Source organism: Arachis hypogaea, chromosome 4 (assembly GCF_003086295.3).
Source record: "Arachis hypogaea cultivar Tifrunner chromosome 4, arahy.Tifrunner.gnm2.J5K5, whole genome shotgun sequence".
Lineage (NCBI taxonomy): Eukaryota > Viridiplantae > Streptophyta > Magnoliopsida > Fabales > Fabaceae > Arachis > Arachis hypogaea.
The window spans coordinates 2,337,088-2,354,783 of record NC_092039.1 but is presented as its reverse complement, the minus strand read 5'-3'; the positions used below and the strand labels follow the sequence as shown (position 1 = coordinate 2,354,783).

Sequence of the window (17,696 nt, the reverse complement as noted above, 5' to 3'; positions counted from 1 at the left end):
GAGGAATTTGTCATTGGGGACGTCTTTCATGGAGTGCAAACTAGGTCTACCACTAGAAAGGCAAATGAAAGTTCAAACGTTGCCCTTCTTTCACAAATAGAGCCTCAAAACGTCAAGGAAGCACTAAATGACCCCTCTTGGGTTAAAGCTATGGAGGATGAGCTTCTTGAGTTTGAAAAGAACCAAGTATGGACTTTGGTTCCAAGGCCAAGTGGAAAGAAAGTGACCGGCACCAAGTGGATATTTCGGAACAAGTTAGGAGAAGATGGTAGCATTGCAAGAAACAAGGCAAGACTAGTGGCACAAGGATATGACCAAGAAGAAGGAATAGACTTTGATGAATCCTTTGCCCCTGTTGCCCGAATGGAAGCCATAAGACTTCTCTTAGCCTATGCTGCATTTTGTGGTTTTAAACTATACCAAATGGATGTGAAATGTGCATTTTTGAATGGTGTGATAGATAGAGAGGTATATGTGGAGCAGCCCCCTGATTTTGAAAATAAAGAGCATTCTAATCATGTTTTTAAATTGTCTAAAGCTCTCTATGGTTTAAGACAAGCTCCTAGAGCTTGGTATGAGAGACTTAGCTCTTTTCTTTTGAAAAATAGTTTTCAAAGAGGCACCACTGATACAACTCTATTTATCAAGAACTCTAATGATTCTTTTATTTTAGTCCAAATATATGTTGATGACATTATTTTTGGATCAGCAAATGAATCCCTTTGTACTGAATTTGGAAAGCTCATGACAAGCGAATTTGACATGAGTATGATGGGTGAACTTAATTTTTTCCTTGGGCTGCAAATTAAACAAACTGAAAACGGTATTTTCATTCATCAAAAAAGGTATGCCAAGGAATTAGTTAAGAAATTTGGTATGGAAAATGCCAAACCCATGGGAACTCCCATGCATCCTAATTCCAAATTAGATAAGGGAGAAACTGAGAAAGATGTTGATGAGACTAGGTATAGAGGGATGATCGGTTCTCTTATGTATTTAACTTCCTCTAGACCCGATATTGTGCAAAGTGTTGGATTATGTTCTAGGTTCCAATCCAAACCTAAAGAGTCACATCTTTCTGCGGTTAAAAGGATCATTAGATATATTCATGGCACATCCAACTTTGGTCTTTGGTATCCTAAGATTGATGATTTTTCTGTAGTTGGGTATTGTGATGCAGATTTTGCTGGTGACAGAATAGATAAAAGGAGCACTTCTGGTTTATGTTGCTTCCTTGGAAAGTCCTTAAATGTTTGGTCAAGTAAGAAGCAACCAACAGTGGCCTTATCCACTGTAGAGGCTGAGTATGAGACAATTCTGGGCAGATGATGAATGTTTTCTTCAAGACAGCGTGTTCTAGACGTGCTCAAAGAGAGACTCAATCTGGGCCATCCTCAAGACTCAGATCAAGAGTGGTCCAAATGTGTTTCATTAAATCCAAATCACTTCAAGGCCCAAACATGAATGTTACAATTTTTTGTGTGGCCTGTGTGTTTATTTTTGTCCAAAAAGGGATTTTCAGTGTGATTTGTTTTTTTTTTCTTCTTTAAAGTTTTTTTAATATTTTAAATCAAATCAAATCTCTCTCTTATGATGTCATGTCTTTTCAAATCTTTTCTATTGATGATGTAGTTGCATGGTTTTGGAAACTTGCTTTTGGGTTCGGTTACCAACACTCCCTCTCTTCCCTCCATAACTTCTCCTCAACCCTTTGGTTTCTTCCCTCTCACACCACTATCTCTCTTCCATCAAAAGCATCAATTTAACCAAAATGAGGAAGAAAGTCATTGCTAAAAGGGCTCCTCGTGAGAAGATTTTCAAGCAACCCACAAAGCCTTCCACTCGCTATCAAGATCGGACCTTTACCCCTTCTCCTTCTCCTCCTACCTCTCCTCCTCACTGTGACCCCATGGCTTGAACCAAGAACACTCCAAGGTTCCCTGCCTCGGCCAAACCAACTCCACCACCAAAGGCGACGCCTTCCAAACCTACTTCTTCAAAACCCGGCTCTTCAAAGCCATCCTCATCCAAAGGGAAGCGTCAGGCGACGGAGGAACCTGTTCCTGAGCCACAACAACCCAGGGCAAGGTCAGTTCCGGTGCGTTCACAGAGAGGTAACACTCGAGTCCCTCTAAAAAATGTTAAAGAACCAGAAATAGGACCTTTTGATCACAAAGCCCATTTTATGACTGCTCATTCAAACTATAATCCCTATAGATTCAAATCTGCCATGAATAATGATTTTTATGAGGGAGTCATCCAGTATCGTACCCTATGCTCTTCATTTCTCGCTGATCTGCCATCTTTGAAAAGAAAAGGTTTCCCTTTTGTTGACAACTTAATTTTTCTGGACTGGAATCACCTTTTTGACATCAAAAAACCTGTCTATCCTTTGTTGGTCAAAGAGTTTTATGCAAACATGACATATCATGAAGGCACCGCTCATTCGTATGTCAAGGACCGAGATATCATTTTAAACAATGAGACCATCAGTGAAGCTTTGAAGTATACTGATGTTGGGCCTTGTGCTTACACGTCAGTTAAGTGGGATGAAGGAGTTGGTATTTCTTACAATGATGCCTCGGCTAGTATTTGTGAACATGTTTCCTTAATAGATGGCATTACACCCACACACAAAGCCCTAGGATATGAACGTGTGCAGTTGCACCGTATGGTCAACCACATAATACTTCCTCAAAGTGGTTCATATCAAAGGGTTTCATACACTGACACTCTTGTCTTATATGCCATTCTCACCAAAACTGAAATTTCATTTGCATATTTGATGGTTAGATACATGTTTGATTCTGTTAGAAGTGAAAAGGACAAAGCTCTTTCTTATGGCATGTTTCTAACTTGTATTTTTGAGTATTTTGGTGTTGACTTCACAAATGAGAAATATGAAAATAGACATTCATATCTAAAGGGAGGTGGTTCAGTGAAATAGAACAAAGGACCCACTAGATCTAAAAGAGTTGTCTTAGATGATGAAGATGATGATTTTGTTCCTGAGGATTCTCCTGCTCCTTCCACGGAGGGAACGTCCATCTCCACCGGAAAGAAATCGGCTCTGCTAAATGTGGTTAAGGATGTTGTTCAAGAATTTGTATCTCAATCAAATCACATGATTGCCATGAGCAAGGAACAAAGGAAGTTAGCTAGCAAGCATGAGAACTTTCTGAAGAAATCAAGGGATAGGGTGGCTGTGCTCATGACCTTCATTGATAACCTTCACAATGATGAAGACATCGCCACTGATGTTGAAGAGGATGCTGCCTCGGAAGGGAATGGTTCTGATGCCTAGGATTTGTCTCATAAAAGCTACTGCTGCTGATCATTTTTTTTTGGCTCATAAACTCTGTTTATTTTGCTACTGTTTGCTCTACTTTTCTTGTCTTGAATGATTGTAATAACTTTGAACACTGATGCACTTTTGGTTATTTAGTTGGTTATTTTGACTGTGCACTAACCTTTCTTGCAGGGTTTATAGTGCTGTTTTTGTTGATCTTGCATGTTATCCGCCCTTGATGACAAAAGGGGGAGTAATAGCCAAGTTGTTTTTTGATTCAGATTGAATGATGCTACTGATTTTTCTGATTACTCAGTTGATTGATGCTGATAATTTATTGATGCTGCTAATTCTGTTCTGAACTTTGTTTCGGATTAGAACTGAACTTTGTCTTTGCATATTGGCTGAATATGTGTTGCTAAGTTATATAGAATCCCTTAGTCAAGTTACATCTTGAATAGCTCCTTTTAAGCTTAATATAAATAGGAACAGAAAAGAAAAAAAGTATAGATTCAGGGGGAGTTACTGTTGAAAAGGAAAGGGGGAGCAACACATTAGCAAGCAATATCATTCAAAGGGAGTCTCTAAAACCTTACTCAAACTCATTTCCTTTTGATTGTTGCTTAAATCATGTTTGTCATCAACGGAGAGATTGTTGAGTTAAGAAATTAACTAAATTAATTAGTGATGACAAACATTATTTTTGGGCAAAATAAATAATTAGTGTTTGATCAAATTTTAATGGCATATTACTAATTATTTATTTCATGTTGCAGGCCAAATTCATCCAAGCAGCCCAAAATGGTATAAAGACAATAAAGCAAAGCTGATGGGTAAAGCCCAAACAAAAGCAAAAGTTAGAAGCCAAAGAAATCAGATGGGCCAAACGGGTTACATGAACCAAACCGATCCAAGCCCGATTTGATTTTCAATTCCCACCATATTGCTCCAACCAAAGCAACGTTCTCCTCTCTAATCAAGTCACATCAAGACTTCAGAAAAGTAAGAAAGAGAAAGAGAAGAAAAGCTTCCTCCATAAGCCAGTAACCAAAGAAGTAAGAAAGAGAAAATCTAAGCCTGAAGCACAGAAGCTAAAGCAGAAAATCTAATACAAATCAAGCTTAAGAAAGGTAATCCATCTCATCTTGCATGAATCAGATCTTCATCCTTTCTTCCCTACTCTCTGTTCTATCCGAAAATGGCATTCAAAGAAAAAGTTGATCTCTGTTCTTCACTGCTACAAATCCACGGTCACAAGAGATTCTTGGGGACCAAGTTGCATCTCTATGGTTCAGATTTGGTTGACCATTGGAAAACAATTTCGGTTACTCCTTCATGGCTTTCGGTCAAGTTGGAAAAGTCAGAAGAAAAGGTTCTACTTTGATGATTAAGAAGAAAAAGTGAGCTTGTGGGTTGGTGAAGCTCAAGGATCAAAGTGTTGACCTTGGAAGCAGAACCGAGCAACATGCAGGGAGATAAAAGAAGCTTGCTGCTCATTAGGAATGACAAGGAGAGATAACCAGTGAACTTGAGGTGTTTGTTCTGAGAGAGCTCTTTGAAGAAGTTCAACTAACTGGACAGTGTAACCTAATCAAAGGTGCATTCCGCCAGTATGAAGAACTGAATCAGAGGCTTGCTAATCTGGTTTTTTGCATAGCACAGAGGCTGTTGATGAAGTCAATCTCCTTCATGTTTTACTGCTTGTAATGTATTTTTCTAAGCTTATCTTTCTGTAATTTCTTGAGAGAAAAGGCATTGTGAGAAAGCTTGAGAAAAAGCCAAGAATTGAAAAAGGCTGAGAGATACACTTTAGAGAAAAGCCTAGAGTTATTTTCAGATTTCTTTAGGTTAGCTAAGTGTCTTGTATCTTGTACCTGTTTGGTATCCCTTTCTTAGTTGGGTTAGCACTAAGAGTGAATAGTTGAGTGTTAGCATAGCCAATGTCAAGTTAGGTTAGAACTTGAGTGTGAAATTGGTGTATGTAATACTGTTAACTATAGTGAAATTCTTCCATAGTTGTGGAGGAGACTGGATGTAAGTTGCATAGCACAAAGCAACCGAATCAGGATATATGCTGGTGTTAGCTTTTCTTCTCTGTCATGTTCTGTTTTATGATATTCATGAGACAAAAATAATTTGTCTCATAAATTTCCGCTGCTGAGTTCAAACAGAATCAGATTTGTAACCTTGCTTTAAAAAGGGTGAAAACAGCAAACCAAAGGAAGGCATAGATTCAACTCCCCTTCTCTAAGCCTACCACAACCGTCAATACTGTGTCTCAGTCTCTCAGTCTCTGTCCCAGTACTGCAAAACAAATGCTACCTTAAGGACTAATATTATCATGAGCATACTAACACGGGATCGTTTGAGCAGGAGATACTTCTTCTCATGTCAAGTGAACAATATCCTTTTTCATCCTAATATGCGAAAACATTTTTTTATTTGATTGGTGTAATTAAAAAAAAAAGCGTATCACAGGTTAAAGGATCTTCCTACACTCCATAGTGTACTACATGATTCTGCCAATCAATCATGACCATTAGAATTTTTTAATTTAAATCTTTAGGCCTCTGGATAACGGAATAACATGTCCAATAAAGTGGTATATGGTACATGTGAAAACTTTCCTATACTTTATAACTTGCACCACCACAAATTGCACCAGCAAATAAAATTATTTCTTTAATAATAGTTACATTCTTATTATTTTGATGCAGAAATTGTGCTAATCACTCAGGCATGCGTGCAATTTGTGGCATTATACAAATTAATATGATACATTAGTGAATCATTTTTCTGTCTTCTTACAAGTTCCTACTTGCATATGAAGATCCAAATTTGTGCAGAGCATCGTGAACAAAATCACACTCTTTAACGTGTTGGAAACTGGAGAATTGTCAACTTGCAAACTTTTCAGTCATGGAAGTTAAGTTGCTTTGACCATACTAGTCTTCAGTTCTGGTTTTCATGTTAGCACACGGGGAATCTGAACAAATGTCATAGATTCTGATTGAAAGAAACTGTCTGTTCAGGAGATTGATCTTGGTTGTTCCCTTCACTATCGGATGGTTGAGATTCGTGCTTGGCGGCAGCTTGTAGTACTCGGTTCTGAACATCTAATGATGAAGGTGATGTAGGAAGCCCTATGCGATTGGAATCTAATTTTCCGGCAGCCCATGAGACCGCTTGAGCTCCGACTCTAACAGGAGCAAGCAATAACCTACAATGGATTCAATAAGACAATGATGTCACGAGTGAAAATGCCAAGAATTGATACAGAAACTGGTATTCTTTTTAGTTGCTATTTGATAATTGAAGTCTTATCCTTCTATATGAGAATGTTTTGTTTAAAGGTACAATTATTTTATAAGGTTCTATAATTTCACTCAATTTTAGATTAAATTCTTATAGTTTAAAAGTTTATTTTATATAAGATTTTGTAATCAAATACTGGTTGTTGTTTAAGCGTTGCTTATGGAGCCCAATAGTTTAAATTTTAAAAATTTTGTGATTAAGTCCTATATTAGACCAAAATTTATGTAAACAGAATTCATCATCCAGTCTAGTGACTTCATTAGAAATTTTTATACAAAAGGAACCTAGCTGAAAAATATAGGGACTTGATTAGAAATGTTTAAACTACAGGGATTTGATTGAAAATTTTGTACAATATAACGACCTGATTACAAATTTTTAAACTATAGGAGCCTAAAAATATTGAATGAAAATATAGAGAACGACAAAGTAATTGAACTTACTTTTTCTTCCAATTTTACTAATTTTTCCAAGTGTAAATCAGATTCTAAGTACCATAGTATTCTAAACTTTTTTCCTTTTCCAGTGCTTCTGATCCAACATAGATATTTTAAAACCAAATTGATCATCAAGCACCACCTAATCAAAACTCTGTTCTGGACACGCCTTCAACATGTTGTTTATTCATGTTATGTACAAAAAATCAAATTTAATACCTAGTTTCTTAGTGTATAATAAAACTTTATGCAAGTAAACATAATACATATGTGTCACTCCCTTGAAGAAACATCGAGTATAAGTGTATAACATACCTAATACATAAAAGAGTTTGTTTAGCTGCATGAAAATTAAAATCCCAAATGGACACTATGTTTCAATGAGTTGATAGTTTCAGAACATAAAGATGAGAGAAGTTTGAGACACATCTTTCATGAGTTGAATATGAATGTTATTATGGCTATAAGAAAGTAATTAAATAATTACATATACATCATTAAGCATACTTACCTCACATCTTGCTTCAAATCTTCTGAGCTCTCATATGAAGAAATGCGCAGATAGACAGTCTGATCAGTGTGCAGTGGACAATTTATGAGGTAAGGAAAGAACCAAACGTTACAAAGACTACAAAAGATGACTAATGACAGCCAATGACAGATCCACAAAATTTATGCATTGGGATAGAGATAATATAAGCATAATAGCTTTAATGCGGGCATGAGAAGAACTTCCATGAAAATGTCTGAAAAGAAGAACTTCCCAGTAAAAGAGTACTGTGACTTACGAGCCCACCAAACAATTCACAAGTACATGTAAGAGCTATGTATTAATTAACAAAGTTTGGCCAAAAGAACAAGACGCATACCAAACCAAGGCCAACTGCTCCAATCAACTGCAATGTCTTCTCCCATTCTGAGAAAATATTAATTTGCACTTTGTGAGCATAGCCAAAACAAAATTAAGTGAAAAAAAAAGAAAAAAAATAAAAAAACCCATATAAATCACAATTCATACAGACAAACAGAAATTCATAACTCGTGCAGCTTTTTTAAAAAGATTAGAGCTTCATTTTATGCTACATAATCATATGCAAACATCATTTAATATCTAAGGGCAATGAAGAATAGTTTACTTCACATGGATCTGTGTTTGTAGGAATACACATGCAAAGGACATTAAACTAAAAGGTGGAAAACATATCTACTACCCTTGAATTAACTCCAATGTCAAAAATGTTAGATGCAACAAGAAATAAATTTTCATTTCTGAACAAATTGATAGCTTATTAGAGAAAATGCACGCACCTAATATTCCATAGAACCCCGCAATAAGAGCCTGAATCAAAAGTAGTTGCATTGATTAGAAGATAATGGAGTCAAAAGCAGTTGATTATTTACAAAACTAATTAAAATATGAAAGGAAGAGGAGCATTTGGGTTATCAAGAAAATGGACATAACGTTTGCTGAATATCATGGTTGATGGCTTTGGAATACTGAATTAATAATATACACTGATTGCAAAGTTCTACGGCAAAAGAACATCAGAAATTATAAAACCTTTTTACTTGAGCAATATGCTCAATTCCAGTTTCCTGTCAGTTACTTATATATTCAGGCAGTTTCATGAATTGAGTCCAGAGCAGAGGGTATTGCAAAATTTTTTATTTTTTAACTATTATTATTATTATTATTATTATTATTATTATTATTATTATTATTAAATTTTTTCTTCTGACTTCTCAACGGAAGTTGCCCTAGATTTCTACGCTGTCAATGTATAACATACATATATCGTGTTTCAAAAACGAGAAGAAACTATCACATTCTGGGAACCTTATAAGATTGAGTTGACAGTTAACATAGAGAAGACATCAGGTGAATGGGTTGCAATAATTACCGAGTCAACACTCACTATACAGGTAACTTGACACTTACCAAGCCATAACCTAAAAGTTGAAGAGGAGAAGGACTAACATCCTCCAGAATTGCTTCAGCTTCCTGCAAAAGTAACAGGATACAAACTGAATGCACAAAAAGAGGAAAGAAGAATTGTAGCAGTGAATAGAAGGAGGAAGGTAGAAATCTGAGAGTGTCAAGTTGACGTCCGAGGGAACAATTACAGGATAAGATATCTTACTATAATTTCATTTATTTTGTCCTAAAGAAGATAGATGCCATTTAGATAGGATTGACACCCACAAAAACTCAACAAAAGCCATGGGAGACCTTAAAATTTACTTGAAAGAACTGCAAAAGCAAATATAAGTGCTGCTTCTGTACATATTTCAAAGTTGAGCATTAGAGCAAGGAGATTAACAAGACAGACAAGCAGCAATAGTTTGACAAATACCTCATTAAGTATGGTAAGTGCTGTCTCAGGTTTAAGCTCCTTGATTCGGAGACCTTCTTTCATCCAAGACCGAAAGCCACCTTGAACCATGTATGAATTCTGTAATACAATAAACAGGTAGTTAAATTTATGATGTGCTGCATTATGGATTAGATTTATATGTTAATGATAAGTTAGTCATAAAGAGTATGTCTATAAGGTCAAGCTTGGAATACAAACCACCAGTAACGCACATGGGCTGGCAATCTATACCCTACCCGCGGGTTCCCAACCCAGACCAACCCGTTCGGGTAGGGTAGGGTACGGGTTTAGGGTATACCCTACCCTACCCTACCTGCATCTCTAATATATTATATAATATATATGTAAAAGTTATATATGTAATGAAAAAAGTGAGTGTTGAACCCACAATAGTTCTCTTATAAAAACTTAAAATAACTACTAAATTAGTTGATGATCATATTATTTGTAATTTTATGTTAGATTTCTTTAAGATTTTATTATTTTTAATTTTAATTTTATCTTAGTTTTTTATTTTCTATTTTATTAATATGTATGAAATTTGGAATGATTGAATTTTATATTGGTTTAGAACTTTAGGGTGCGGATAGGGTTAGGGTTGAGTAATTCTCAACCCGCGGGTAGAGTAGGGTAGAATTTTAAAAAAGTTTTCAACCCGTAGGTAGGGTTAGGGTAGAGTCCAAACCCTACCCTACCCTACCCATTGTCAGCCCTAGACACATATACATGAATTTAAAGGTGCAGTTTCAGTGTCTAGCACATTCCTTACAGTATTTAAAAAAAAAATTGTTCTTTGGTCCACTGCTAGAATGCGACAAATTGTTGGTCATAAATCACAACAATTTAACTTACCAGCATGAGTTCAATTGCTTTTCATTCAGTAAGCAGGATCATGTGTACAGTAATATATGTTACAATATCTAATCAGATACTTCCAAGGATGAAATCAAGCTGACACTAACAGAGACTTCAATTATGAAGGATCATATGAGTACATTTTCCAATTTCCAGGATTTTCTATAATTATCTTAAGTATAAAAAATCATGTCAGATTTTGAAGCGGTGTTAACTGTTTTTTGTTATCTAAATTCCAAATCTGATCACTACACTAAACTTCAGCCAGGAATTGGTCTATCACATTAAAATTTAGAAGCAAGCTAAGAAGATATAGACAGACTTGCCTTGACCCCAAGTTTCCTCAAGGAACGTGCGATGCCTTTTGAACGAGTACCATCAGCATCCATAACGATAACCTTGGAACTGTCCTATAGGATGGAGAAAAAAACAAAAGATTCTGAGGCATCATTAGTCATTTCAATTCCTAACCACATGAGAAATAACGGATACATAAAACTGAGATTTAATGTCCATATAAGATTAAAAAGATGAAACTGCTAGAAGATGATAGTTATTTTATAAAACCATATAACACAAGCATTTAGTCAATGACATCACTCAAGGTTCAATGGTTTTACTTCATAATAGTAGAAATGAGGGAATGAGCTTGTCATGTATATTGAAAACACTGTTAAGCCAAGAGTGTCACAGGGAAGAAATTTTCTGTTTGTTTTTTTCACTTTCAAGTATCATATATCTTCAGAAGCTACAAATATATATACCTTAACAATCTTCAAATTTCGAATAATAGCAGCGATCAAGGAGTCATCAATGTCTCTACCACTTTTCAGCAACTTGCGTAAAGTGTCATTGACCTTTTCACAAAATGTTAATGTAGTAGTAGAACGCTACATATAATCACTTATCCATTCTAAAGAGTTATTCAAGATTCTAAACGTGTTCAATTTAACAAAGGCAAGGTATACAATGATTATACCAGTAAGAACTTTTAAGTAGTATTATGCTTCAAACCAACCTCAAGTGGAGTCACATTTGCATATCTAAACCGAGCAGATCGTCGAATATCAGGAATACCATCTTTTTCTAGCAAATCCTGAAGAAAGGAAAGTATCAACATGAGCCACTATTGACCAAATTCAATATCAAAATAGTAAGCCAACAAATTCAAAAAGATGGGGAAACTTTCTTAATACAAGGCAACCATCGATCTGGAAGAATTTGGCGCAATGATAGAATGGGCATCAAGACACCAGTATAGCATCACAAATTGTAAAACTGTTTCTCCCACTTTGCATAAAAGGGCCAGAAATAAAATAAAATAAAACAAAATAAAAGCACGTGCCTCATTGCGGACATCTATCAGGGTGGCATCTTTGTCCCCAGCCAAAAGCTCCATTGCCAATTTGGGGGATAAATCTCCAGAGTAACCCCCATATGTCCACAACCAATAAAAGGCCCTGCATATCTTTGACATCTAGTAAATATAGCATTTGCAGGGAGAATCAATCATCTAATAAGATAAATTAAAGAATTCACTTTGGTGTAGAGAGAAATTCATACCATATTGTTGCTGAAGAGCCCACAAAAACAACAAATGGAACAATTGGGTCATTTGGATCCAACCCAAGATTCTTCTCCAGTGAATATATAGCCATGTATATCTGCTGACACGACATAAGTTATAGAAATACAAAATGCTGGAAAATTCAGAATGTTAGTGAAACTAAACAGAATATTTTAAAAATGGATATGAAAGATTTCAAGTTTTCAACCATAAATAAGCATAAGCTTGTTATGCTATGCTTGATGAAGCACCGCCCAAGATGATGACTTGACCCCACTCATTTGATTATCAAATCAAGTTTCAAATAAACAATAACCAATGTAGAGATGTCATACTTAAGCAAATACTTAGTATCAGTTAAGCTGAGATTCAAGATCCTAACAAAACTATAATCCATAATATTCTAACCTGTTGAGATGCAGGCCCAATAGGCCTCAAGAGTTTTGCTGCTTTGTCTTCATATACATTGACTGTATCCCTAATCCCTGGAGGAAGGAGATCCTTGGCTGACCCGTAAAGATAGACAGCGTACGATGCTCCGCTTACTAAAGAACTCTCTACAGCTACGATTGTGCGGCGCAACACATCAACAACCACAACAGGTACCTTACTAGTGATTCCACTTAGCTCGCTTGAAATGCCAGTAATTTTATTCTTTGTTAATTCCCCTGTTTTATCTACAGAAGAAAATGCCTTACTAAAAGCATTATCTGCAGATGTAGTAGCATTTTTAACAATAGAATCTATAAAAGAAGTAACTGTATCCAGCGAGTTCCGTAAGGCAGTTTCTCCCTTATTAACTGAGCCATTGATTGAGTCGTTGATTCCAGCAACGAGGTCACCGACACTAGCTTTTGCACTGGCTACTGATTCGTTGTCCACATTATATGAATCAGGCACAGATGTAGAAGTAAAATTCTCTTGTATTACATCAGTACTTGATAGTGTTTCAGGTTGCACCGGCACTGCTAATGTGCTAGATCCTTCAGTTGACTGTTCTGCAAAGTCCACAACATCCTCTGCCACGGTTGACAAATTATAACTCTCTATGTGTCTGAACTCTCCATTACTAAGTGAATGATGTCCATCCGTTGTCACCGATGAATAACCCCATGTATTTGTAAGGTACCCTGGTTCACTTGGAGAAATCAAACTACCTGAGACAGTCTTTGTAGATTGTACAGCAAATGAGTTCTTCAACGAGTGAGTGTGAGTTCCATACTGAAAACCCAGATGCACAACTTCTTCTCCTACACATCTGCTCTCAACATCTTTTCGAATCGGGTACAAGGGTTGCAATCCCCCAAACAAGGGAATCTGCTAGAAGAAATCAATTGTTATAATTAGCAACAAAAAGAATTAAAACTTATGTCCAGCTAAATGGGGAAGGATATATGCATCAAACGACACCATACTGTACTATCTCAAAACCATGATTGAACAAGTAAAAAACCACACTCTAGAATTAAAAAATTAGGTCAATTACTATCACTGATGCATCAATAGCACAGAACATGTCCAGGTTTCAAAATTGAGTTCATGAAAGTGGAACCTCAACTATGGCAACGTTCTATAAAGAAATTAAGATTGTTTTCATTCTCAATTTAACAAAGCAGAATCGCAGAATATTGAAGGAAAATTCAAAGGAAATGGAGACAGAATTTTGAACCTGCGAAGAAGAGGAGTAGCTCGGGGTTGCTGAGCAAACAGGCAACATCCTCATGATGATGAAATTGAAGATGATGAATGAATCAATGAATCAATGATCGATGATCTCAGCCACTAAACATACACATCAATCAAAATCAAACTTATCAGCCTCTTGCAACTGTCTCTCACTTCTGGTTCAAATCAATGCATGCATTTTATTTATTTTATAATCAATAATAATCAATAAAATAAAATTGATAAAAGAAAAACACGTAACCAGAGAAAAATTGGATGATTAACCGCCAGCTTTGTTAACAAATTTTGCTTATTTCACTTAAATTCAAGGCTCAGTTTCAAATGGCATTTATAAACTTTCAGAATGCAAATCGAAATATTGATATTTTTCAAAGTTTAATCTAATACTATATATAATTTAATTAATTTTAGTTCTTAATATATGATAAACCCACTCACTCACCTTCGCTCCTTCTCCAGTGTATGATTGCCTTTTTTAATTTTTTTTTCGGGTTAATATATTATTTAAATTTTGCCAGAAATGTTTTTTTTAATAAATAAATATAAATATATATATATATATATATATATATATATATAAAACGTGAAGCGGGAATTTGTGTGGAGTGTTTTGCTTTGTTAGATTATTGTTGTTGTTATTATTATTATCCGAATGCGGAGAGGATATGGTGAAACTGAGGCCTAATCTCATCTCAATTTGTCTCTACTCAGCTTCACGACACATAACACATCACACGTGGAGTACACGTGGATCACTCATTTTGATTTTCATGACCCTCCTTCGGAAGTGTTTTGAGAAATTCTATTGGGAGATACAATTACTAGCTAATCAAAGGAGATATTCTTGCATTCTTAAAAACGGTTACATCAAGTCGTCAACAATTTAAAAAAAAATTACATATGGATATTGTTGGGAAAATAAATCTTGGGCCAACAATTTATCAGGCAATAATTTATTTAACAACAAAAAACAAAATATTAAAATAATTTTCACAATTGAATATAAACAAAATTAAACATATTTTAAATTAGGCGTATGCATGGGTCGGATGAAACCGGATTTGATGTGACCTAGATCCGATTCAAAATATATATCGAGTTTATTTATGAGACACGAATCCGACCCTAGACCCAATGAAACCTATACACTTTTGGGCCACGATTATATCGAGTAAAAATCGGATGAAAATCGGGCCGTCAACATTACATTACTTTGATACCTTCTTATAAGCCAGCATGTGAAAATATCTAAATTTCCAAGACTCAAACCATTATTTGACATGGTAAAATTCACTTAGAAAAATATAACAAGAACCAACTCTTCTCTAAAATTAAAGCATAGCCATAATCAATACTAGTATTGTCTAATAATACCAAATATTTAAATCAATATAAATAACACGATATTATGCATTAATTAGTCTAAAATCTTATGCATTTTAAACATAAAACATTAACTTATAGTCTTATAATAACTAATAACACAAAATATTAAGGTTTACAATATTTAAGTTCCACATAAAAATAGCTATCATTCATCACTAATAATACAAAATATTAATTGTGTATGATGACCGAATTACCGGGCCAATTTCAAGTGATCCGAACTATGGCATGGACCCGACCCGAAATAATGACCGGATCTATTTTTAAGACCCTTATCCGACCCTAGACCCGATAAAATCACACCAAATTAGTCCTTAACATATTGGGGCCAGGCCGGGTCTTCAAACCGAATCAGATCATACACACCCCTTATTTCAAACAACAAATAACATGACAAAGAATAAAAAAAGAAACACCAAAATTTTATTCCTAAAATTTTTTTTTTTTTGAAATATCAACAACTAATAGAATACATTATTGAACCTAGTAAAAAATCAAGATCAACTTTTCAGAGTGGATATATAATTAGTAATAAGACACAGTATTATAACAATTAAGTTATTAAGTTATGTCCTAATATTTAGCTTTGCACTGTTTTTACTATTTTGTTTGATTTAATTTAGTATTTGTTGTCTCTTTCACATTTTTTAGGTTATTATGGTGCTTAGTCTTTTTTTTTCTGTTAATAAAATGTTTTATTTTTTTAATCTATGCATAATATTATATATGTCTATGATTTTCTTTTTTTTTTTAAAATATGTTTGTGTTGATATTTTTTCATGTCTTTGTTTGATTTAAAGTTTGTAATGTTAATGTAATTTGGATGTGTTTATGTTTATTTAATTTTGGATGTGTTTATAGTTAAAATTTTATTTTTAACCTTATGATGTGAACACTAAAATTTGTTATTGTGACATGAGTTTTGAATGTGTTAATAAAATACTTAGCATGCATTTTTATAATTTTAAATATGTATTTGAGTCTAGTTTTGTCCTGTATCCAATATTTAGTGAGTCTAATTTTGTCCTGAATCTAATATGTAGTCTAGAACTACAAAATCAATAAAAAAACGTATTTGTGATGATCCAAAGAAAGAAAAAGTAGCAGCTAATAAGGTTTTCATGGACAATTTGATGAATCCAATGATAAAAATGTCAAAAAGAAAGTTGAAAGGCAGAAGAAATCAGAGGATCCTAAAAGATAGTTTATTTTACAATTTACAAATTTTCGAGAGTTAGCAAGTGACATACACAATATAGAATAAATTAACTAGTGTGTCAAATTTTCAGAAAACACTTGATACGTGATGCTCTCTAACAACCATCGCGGATATGATGGAGCATTTGATACACAAAGATCTGATCAAATACAAAGAGATTAAGGACATAGGTTTTGGATGCTTAAGGCACATTCTAAGGTGGTCGATGAACCAATATTTGATAGTTGTCTTATCGCGGTTATATAACAAGGATCAAATGCATATAAAAGTTGAGATCGAAAATATACCAATTAATGCACGTTTAATATGTCGAGCATTGGGACTCCAGGCAAAAGGTAACACCTAAAATATATAATTAATATAAAATGCATATATGTTTTCTTTTACATTATATAATAGGGCTACTGCTAGTTATTTTTTCTTCTAGTAATACTTCTCTCGTTCCTGTGCTTCCATTTTACAGGTGATAGCTTCCTAAAGTTAGATCCGAAAAAACATCGTCAATTCATAGACACTTTTAAAAGCAAAACAAAAAAAAAATACAAAACTTATAGCACCCTCCCCAACAATAGACACTAAAATAAATATTGGGATGTTTATTAGCAGTAATGTGCCTCTTGGTGGCCTTGTTTGAATGTTTGTTTCCTTCAACAGCTGCAACTTTCTGTACATATGAAAATATGTTAAATTTAACCAGCTAAACAAATGAAAATATAAATAGAACAAGATAATATTATAAACCATGGTCATTATAACTAACATTTAGATGTTTACTACCAGCTTGACACTTCTTAGTGGCCTTCTTAATTACCTGGTTCATATCCGCCCCGAGTCTCTTGAAGCTTGAACGCTCCCTAAGTACCAAATGAGGAGGTCTCCAAAATGCATTTAACTTATCAGGACACTTACTTGTAATAGGCAATATCTTTGATGTACTTGTGCCTACATTTTATGAATGTTGTGCGCAATGTTCGCTAAGTACTACTTTAGCACTCACAAAAGCATAATGCAATGTATCAACCTCTTCCTTGTCATGCACAAAGTCTTGGGCCGCATTTTAGAAATCAACACACAATCCCCTAAATATATTCATGCTTTCATTAGAGCATCGTGAGTCGTGACTACTTCTAATATGAGTGTGCTTGCGATAAATATTCTTGTTCTACCGATGTAGCATATAGGACGAGTTCACCTTGTCAAACATATAATTGGATAGAACGGGTAGGGTCTAGCAACAAAAGATACCATATAACTCAAACATGAAGCAGCTGTATCTAACCTGGTGTAAAATAGGACAAAATTCAACTTCATACTCGTTATAATTAAAGATTTCAATTACTATCTTCTGTTCAGTCACTTCGTAAAAGTATTGGTTGTCCTTCATCACCCTTGGAGAGAGGTTACAGTTGCTCTTTTTGTTAAATTCAGTTTGAACATCACAAAATATGTAGTTGGTGTACTCATATTAGAACTGCTTCTCGATGGGAGAACACGATACACAATTACACATGGAATCAGGACCTTGTTGTCTGCTGCATCACATTCTAACTCTTTCTGTTCTTTATTT

General features: G+C 34.8%; 1 protein-coding gene across 7 annotated transcripts; it reads right to left on the bottom strand.

Moving 5' to 3' along the window:
• Positions 1–5,945: 5,945 nt before the first annotated feature.
• Positions 5,946–14,132, bottom strand: LOC112795690 (uncharacterized). Of its 7 annotated transcripts, none has more exons than XR_011880855.1 (14): positions 13,967–14,132; positions 13,508–13,620; positions 12,247–13,155; positions 11,835–11,935; positions 11,617–11,731; positions 11,290–11,367; positions 11,036–11,128; positions 10,598–10,681; positions 9,396–9,494; positions 8,981–9,292; positions 8,350–8,380; positions 7,911–7,957; positions 7,553–7,611; positions 5,946–6,509 (listed from the first exon to the last, which is right to left on the bottom strand). XR_011880855.1 is itself a non-coding variant. In XM_025837786.3 (14 exons), the coding sequence occupies exons 2-14, from the start codon at positions 13,559–13,561 to the stop codon at positions 6,287–6,289; spliced, it is 1,956 nt and encodes a 651-aa protein (XP_025693571.1). In that variant the 5' UTR covers positions 13,562–13,620; positions 13,967–14,132; the 3' UTR covers positions 5,946–6,286. The 7 variants fall into 7 exon arrangements, 5 of the variants coding, with proteins under 5 accessions (XP_025693571.1, XP_025693570.1, XP_072090927.1 ...); XR_011880854.1 differs by having other exon boundaries at positions 13,766–13,972; XM_025837786.3 differs by having other exon boundaries at positions 8,981–9,043.
• Positions 14,133–17,696: the final 3,564 nt, after the last annotated feature.

Coding starts and splice junctions, on each gene's coding strand:
- LOC112795690 (XM_025837786.3), bottom strand. CDS start 13,561: ATGAGGATGTTGCCTGTTTGCTCAGCAACCCCGAGCTACTCCTCTTCT. Junction 8,381..8,980: donor AACTTTTAGGTTATGGCTTG/GTAAGTGTCAAG, acceptor CTTTTGATTCAG/GCTCTTATTGCGGGGTTCTA. Junction 6,510..7,552: donor GATTTGAAGCAAGATGTGAG/GTAAGTATGCTT, acceptor AATCCATTGTAG/GTTATTGCTTGCTCCTGTTA.